General features: G+C 41.6%; 1 protein-coding gene across 1 annotated transcript; it reads left to right on the forward strand.

The window, feature by feature from the left end:
• Positions 1–5,538: 5,538 nt before the first annotated feature.
• Positions 5,539–7,651, forward strand: HSPA2 (heat shock protein family A (Hsp70) member 2). Its single transcript, XM_057416105.1, has one exon. It carries the CDS (start codon positions 5,603–5,605, stop codon positions 7,244–7,246), a length of 1,644 nt encoding a protein of 547 aa, XP_057272088.1. The 5' UTR covers positions 5,539–5,602; the 3' UTR covers positions 7,247–7,651.

Below are 7,651 nucleotides of genomic sequence, written 5' to 3' on the forward strand. Positions count from 1 at the left end.
GTAGCTGGCAACTCTGTTAGAAAATGGGGTGTCCTTGCCATAGAGAACAGGAAGGACCTTTACAGTAAGATCACCATGAAGCAGAGGAGAAAAGGGCATTATGTTTATAGCATCACCTAAAGACAGGCCTTCAACAGTATACTAAGCATAGGACATCTAGAACAGGCTGTGACTGTTCTGTAACGTAGCAATTATTTGTAGTCTATGTTGAGTAACGCTGAAGACATTCCAGGTTAGTTTTCATCATCTTTAAAGCTTATTCTGTGCTTTGATACAGTATCTCTAATAAAATGTTCTTACAAATCTGCTTATTATTTTCATTTAATTCCATCTGATACCGGAGTTAATAACAGTCCTGACAACAAGGTGACGTTCCAGTTACCAGCCGTTTCATCTGCTCCTGTGTTTTTCCCATTCACCTGCTAAGAATGACAAGAAGGAAAACTGAGATGAGTAAAAACCAAATAATCATAGGAATGAGAAAATAAGAGAAATTTTTACTGCTGCTACAGTTCAGTTATTATAAACATTCTTTACACAAAGCATTTAAGGGAATCTGAGCAATTAATCAAATTATATTGATCTCTGAGTATGAAGTATTGGTCTTTGCCTGTGTTTACAGTACACTATTTCCCTTAATGCTTAAAATAACTGTATTTTACAGTTATTGCCAATAATTACAGTATGTTGTTTAACCCTGTTCACACCAGTTCTAGACAAAATGATATGTTTTCATTTATTCACCCCCTGGACCATGCAGAGCATCCTTTTAGTATCTTCAAACAAGACTAAGCAGAATTCGACTTCCAAGTATACTAGAAGGTAAGATCAGAATTCAGAATAATCCTGGCAAGGTGCAAATGTGATCTGAAAGCATAAGATGTTACTTAATAGGAACTAGGAACAAGTGCAAGATGGAATCATTAGCTGTGAAAGTAAAGGAACAATTGCTTAATTTCATAGAAGCATACAATGGTTTGGGTTGGAAGGGACCTTAAAGATCATCCAGTTCCAACCCGCCTGCCATGGGCAAGGACACCTTCCACCAGGTTGCTCAAAGCCCTGTCCAACCTGGCCTTGAACACTTACAGGGTTGGGGCAGCCACAGCTTCTCTGGGCAACCTCTTCCAATGTCTCACCACCCTCACAGTAAAGAAATTCCCAAGATCTCATCTAAATCTACACTTTCAATTTCCATTGAAAAGAATAAATGTGTTATTTTGCAAATCCTGCAAATTAGTCTGGAGCATCATGCTGTTGCAAATAAGGGTAGAACCTAAATGTCTAAACTGGAGTATAATCTGCCCCTTCAGAACTGCTAAGACATGAGCTAGTAACATCTCCAGTTTTGATCATGCACTTGAAGAGTAAGATACAAGTTGCATGCAGAGAATCGAGAAGAAAGCAATGAGAATGTCTAGAAGCTGAGAAAACTTTTGAGCACAGATTGAATGATTTTAGGTCATCTTATGGAAAAGATGATAAAAGGGAAACGTTTTTTTCATATATATAAAAGAATAAAATCACTTTTTCTCATGCCCACAACTGAGGAAAAAAAAAATTAATTACCTTAAATTGCAAGAAAGGAGATTTTAGTTAGACACAAAATGAGTCTAAATGATTTACCAAGGTCCTTTTCTGATCTGATTCTATTATTACTTGCAAACTATCTGCTTTAAAGTCCCTTATTTATTACTGTCAGTAGAGCAGGCACTGACTGCAAGAAGAGGAGGCCGCAGTTCTAGGAAAGTAAAGAACTGCCTAAAATGCACAGCACACTAGTTCATCTGGTTAGCACTAGTGATACTAACCCCAGCTTTTAATCATGCCTCCGCAACTGTCAGAAGTCTATGTAAATGAATGTGTTTTAAAACCACTTAATTATAAAATAATTTTTCTTGAAACATCAAGCATTAGTTTAATCAGTGCTGACAACTTCCATGATTTTATTGAGTCTAATCAACCTGAAGCAGCTTAGTTTTTGTTGTGAGATAGTATAATCAGCTATTTTTTTTTTTAAATTAGCTCTGCAGATTACATGGAAAATCCAAAAAGTGTAATCTGACCATATGCTAAAAACTAAAAAGCCAGAAGGTAAATAAAGCCATGTGTGTTTTTTAAGCTTGTAATTTTAAACTAGGTTTATAATTTTAGGAGATCTGACTAATGATTTTTGAACTTCTGGTTTGGCAATACCAAATTACCCTACCCTATATTCTGCTGTTCTGAGTATGTCCATATTAGTGATCATGCAGTTGTGTAATCTGCCAAAAACATACTGATTATCAGAACTTTGTTATTCACAAACACAAAGGAACACTTATTTAAGAAAAATCATGTATTGTGGCTGCCTTTCAAATTAACAAGGAGCATCTCTGTGCAAAAAGTGGAAGTATGTAAAAAAAAAAGTAACATAAAAAAGTTACATAGTTCCCTCCCACATACATGATGATTTTTAATACAGCAGCACCTTGTCAGATACACTGATAGTTCTTGTCTGAGTTCCAGTTACTAGACCTATATTCACAAATATATATTTGGGAAGATGTGAGATGAAGAATTTCAGTGATGAAAAGGTATTACGGCAAAGTATTCTTCATTCTAGCACAGCTGTTACTTAGACTTTTCTGAACTGATTGCTGTATTATAAAATAATTCATTTATCCTCACCAATACAATCTCATTTATGCAATATTCTGGATAGATTTACTAGGGAAATGGATATGAGGCAAATGGATACAAGGGAAATGGATACCAGAATTTAAGGTCTAAGGGCTTCTGATTTTCAAACCTGAACAGATCATTGCATTTTAACTTTTTAACATTTTAATGATTCAAGTGGCTGATGTCTGACTGAACTATAACTTGTATTCACTCCTATTTTTAAACTACACTGCCTTAGGAAATACCAAGATAAAGGGCTGAATTCTTAGCTCTGTGCCAGATACTAAGCTCTTGCTTCATTGAAGAATCTAAATACCACCTTCATTTCTGGCTGGGTGGTGTAACGGCAAAGATCCTACAGCACATTACATAATGCTGCCAAACAGGACTCATGGGTGTATTATTGATCCTAAACACAAATAAATGGTTTAGGAAGAGGCCTCCTACTTCCAGAGGTGCTAACTTGCTGTTCTGAAAGTTACTAGGAAAATATGGCTTACACATTCAGGATGGGAGAATAACAGCAAATGTTTTGTTAAAGGGAAAATCAGACTTGTGCTGAAGTCCTCAGCATAAGCTCACACTTTAATTTCTGAACCAGTCTGTTTAGCTCACCTATAACATGACTGACTGCATGTGAAGCAACATAAACCATGTGGCTCTTCCCATATGAGAGTATGACAGCATAGATGAGCTGGTCCACAAATTGTTCAAGAAGTCTTGGAGAACTGCTGACAAAAAGCAGGCTTGTAATAGCTCTGCTGAGGAAAGGGAGTAAGTTTAATAATGTTTTGGAGGTTGCTCCCTCTAGTTAGACAGGACTTTCTCTAAGGACATTGTTAAGAGATGAGAGGTGATGGCAAGAACATCACATGAACTTCTGATTAGGAACAACAGCTTAAAGAGCAGCTCAGACCTGTACATATCATTGTGCACAGTACCTATGTGCTCAATTGGAAAAGAAGTATTTCTGCCACAAGCTAAATGAAGTATTTGGTAGCCTCAGTCTACAGACGTTTTGATTTTTCCTGAGACTGACGAGTGTGTCATTTACACCGTAAGAATTAAAATTCCTCCAAAATCCTTCCCCCAAATTTACTATAGCAGAACAACCATTCAAATGATGAAATAAATAGGACTGAGGGAGTACTATCAGGATAAGCAGTAACCCAGTCAATGCAAACAGCTCTTTAACAGGTTATCAGCACATCTGGGATATCAGCACATCTGGGTATCAGCACAACCATATCAGGGACATACTAGTTACTGGGCCAAGGAAACCCCGAACAAGTTTTGTCTGGAGCTGTTGTATGTATTTTGTGCCTGAGCTGATAAAACATGTATTAAAAAGCTTTAGGCCAAAATTAATGAAATGTCACTTCTAAATCTGATAAAAACCTGACTGATGACGGCTACACTTAAAAGGGGTATCAAACTAATTTTGCTGCAAAGACTGGTTATTGTGTTAATCGGTGGTGTATTATTTCTTAGCTCTCTGCATCTCTCTTTCTGTACATGAGGCAGGAATCCTCTTTTTACTCAGAAATAACATGATCTGAGTTTGTACTGCAGCTATCAAAACGGGGTTCTTGTGCATTACTAGTGCTCCCAAGGGACGATCCTCACGAGGACACAAATAATAAATAATACCAACTTTTCAGCTGAAACGGAATTTATCAATCACCTCTCTGTATTGCTCTGGAATTTCTCCTCTCTCCATACGATACAATCAACTGAATGAAGTAGCAGTGAATTACAGGAAGAAGATAGCTTAGTGATGAATCAGTCACTGGTCTAACTACAAGAGAAATCGATACCCTTCCCATCAAAGAAATATGCACACGGTATATATGGAGCAGCTCCTGTTGGAGGCAGGGAGAGCCGACTGTTTCCATTTTCCACTGACTTACTCGGATTTCCCCGAGGTCAGAACCTGTGTGAAAAAAGACCAGGATATGTGGGAGAATAATAGTTACTTAAGCATGTACAGTATTTACTGTCAGAAATGGAAGCTCTTCCATCTCAAAGCTACATACCACAGAAAAGAGGTGGAATCTTCATGTCTTGCAAAAAGGTTTTGAAAACCACAGTAATTGCAGCAAGGATGTTTTTGATCGGGAGTTGGAGTATCTATAATAACTGCGTGAAAACAAACCAGGCTGGGAAAAGCTGTAACGTATTTTCTATGAGGGCTGCTACTGCGTAACGCCGAAGGCTGGGGACAAAATTAGTGATGATTTAAGCGTCCAGCGTATTTAATACTTCTCTCACGTAACACGTGAAGTCTGTGGGTGGCAGACTTTTAGCCGCACTTTTAAAGTAGCTATCGTAAAGGAGCTACTCACTAAGCCTCGGAGAAAAAAAGAACTCGGTGTGGTATTTTGCTCTCCTTACTGGAATATTTTGAAGCGTTTGTCTCAAAGTAAGGAAGAGTTATTTGGAGGAAGCACGGCAGCGCATTTTCATGTGTAATAGATTTCCATCAAAGCACTTTCCCAGCTCCGAGTTAATAGCTTCATAGCTTTTGCTAAATGTAGGCGTGACGACATTCTGCATTAGCACAACAGAAAAAAATTTGGAGACGTTTCAAGAATGGTCACCACGCAGGAACACGCAGCAACAGAGCTTCCCAAGCCCCTAACTCCTTCTTTCCATGTTTGCCTCCCGGTATCGGGACAGGCTACCCGCCACCTCGGCAGCACCCACAAGCCGTGACCGACCACCGACTGCGCCGCTCAGGGCGAGGAGTGCCCGCCCAGGCGGGTATGTGCGCGGAGGGATGTCAGCCAGCCAACTGCTGCCGAAATAAGGCTAAAAACTGCCTCAGCCTTCGCTCGCTGCGGGACCTTCCCTCTGCCATAGCTGGAGGACCAACACCATCTTTGATGCTAAGCGTCTCATCGGCCGCAAGTATGATGACCCCACAGTGCAGTCAGATATGAAGCACTGGCCCTTCCGTGTGGTGAATGATTGTGGCAAGCCCAAGGTGCAAGTGGAGTACAAAGGTGAGATGAAGACTTTCTTCCCAGAGGAGATCAGCTCTATGGTCCTAACCAAGATGAAGGAGATTGCTGAGGCCTATCTGGGTCGCAAAGTGCAGAATGCTGTCATTACAGTGCCTGCTTACTTCAATGACTCCCAGCGCCAGGCCACCAAAGATGCTGGCACTATCACTGGCCTTAATGTGATGCGTATTATCAATGAGCCCACAGCAGCTGCTATAGCCTATGGCTTGGACAAGAAAGGTACTCGAGCTGGTGAGAAGAATGTGCTCATCTTTGACTTGGGAGGGGGTACTTTCGATGTGTCCATCCTTACCATTGAGGATGGAATCTTTGAGGTGAAGTCCACAGCTGGTGATACCCATCTGGGTGGGGAGGACTTTGACAACCGTATGGTGAACCATTTTGTGGAAGAATTCAAGCGTAAGCACAAGCGTGACATTGCTGGCAACAAGCGTGCGGTGAGGCGGCTGCGTACAGCTTGTGAGAGGGCAAAGCGCACCCTCAGCTCTTCCACACAAGCTAGCATTGAAATTGACTCCCTCTTTGAGGGTATTGACTTCTACACTTCTATTACCCGTGCCCGCTTTGAGGAGCTCAATGCAGATCTCTTCCGTGGTACCCTGGAGCCAGTGGAGAAGGCTCTGCGTGATGCTAAGCTAGACAAGGGCCAGATCCAAGAGATCGTGCTGGTGGGTGGCTCTACCCGTATCCCGAAGATCCAGAAGCTTCTACAGGACTTCTTCAATGGTAAAGAGCTCAACAAGAGCATCAACCCCGATGAGGCTGTTGCTTATGGTGCTGCAGTGCAAGCCGCTATCCTCATGGGAGACAAGTCTGAGAATGTGCAGGATCTGCTGCTGTTGGATGTCACCCCTCTGTCCCTGGGCATTGAGACAGCGGGTGGAGTGATGACCGCTCTCATCAAGCGCAACACCACCATTCCCACCAAACAAACTCAGACCTTCACCACCTATTCGGACAACCAGAGCAGCGTCCTGGTCCAGGTATATGAGGGTGAGAGGGCTATGACGAAGGACAACAACTTGCTGGGCAAGTTTGACCTAACGGGCATCCCCCCAGCACCCCGTGGAGTCCCCCAGATTGAGGTCACGTTTGATATCGATGCCAATGGTATCTTGAATGTCAGTGCTGTAGACAAGAGCACGGGTAAGGAGAACAAGATCACCATCACCAATGACAAGGGTCGCCTTAGCAAGGATGACATTGACCGTATGGTGCAAGAAGCAGAGAAATACAAAGCAGAGGATGAAGCTAACAGAGATCGGGTGTCTGCCAAGAACTCCCTCGAGTCCTACACTTACAACATGAAGCAGACAGTGGAGGATGAGAAACTGAAGGGAAAGATAAGTGACCAGGACAAGCAGAAAGTGCTTGACAAGTGCCGGGAGGTGGTCTCGTGGCTCGATCGCAACCAGATGGCTGAGAAGGAAGAGTATGAGCACAAACAGAAAGAGCTGGAGAAACTCTGCAACCCGATCGTCACAAAATTATACCAGGGGGCTGGAGGTGCCGGGGCAGGTGGCTCCGGTGGCCCAACCATCGAAGAAGTAGATTAAAGAGGACTGAAACATAGACTGGTTAATGGACAGTCACTCCATTCTTTGCTTTGTTTTGTGGTTTTTTGTTGGTTTTTTTTTTTTTCCTAACCTTTAAGGAAAACGTCCTTGCTGGTAACAGAGTTTATTCTGTTGGGTGTGTATAAAGGCAGATCTGTCAGCTTGGTTTTGATAAAAGGGAAGGCACGTCCTGCTTTATAAGGTTAGTAATAGACAAGTTTTGTTAATTCAGATACAGCTGTTTGTACTCTGGATGTTTAAGTGTCTCTTCTAAAGTAACCACTTGACTGTTGCAGCTGCCAAGTTTCAAGTTATGCATGAGAATCTTTACAGAAGATTAAAAATATATGCCAAATTCAGCTTCTGGAAATTTTGGTAATAAATAAAACTTATTTAAAGCATAAA

The sequence above is a fragment of the Pezoporus wallicus genome, unplaced genomic scaffold, assembly GCF_028554395.1.
Source record: "Pezoporus wallicus isolate ANWC-B61680 ecotype Strahan unplaced genomic scaffold, APGP_CSIRO_Pwel_v1 scaffold_2146, whole genome shotgun sequence".
NCBI lineage: Eukaryota > Metazoa > Chordata > Aves > Psittaciformes > Psittacidae > Pezoporus > Pezoporus wallicus.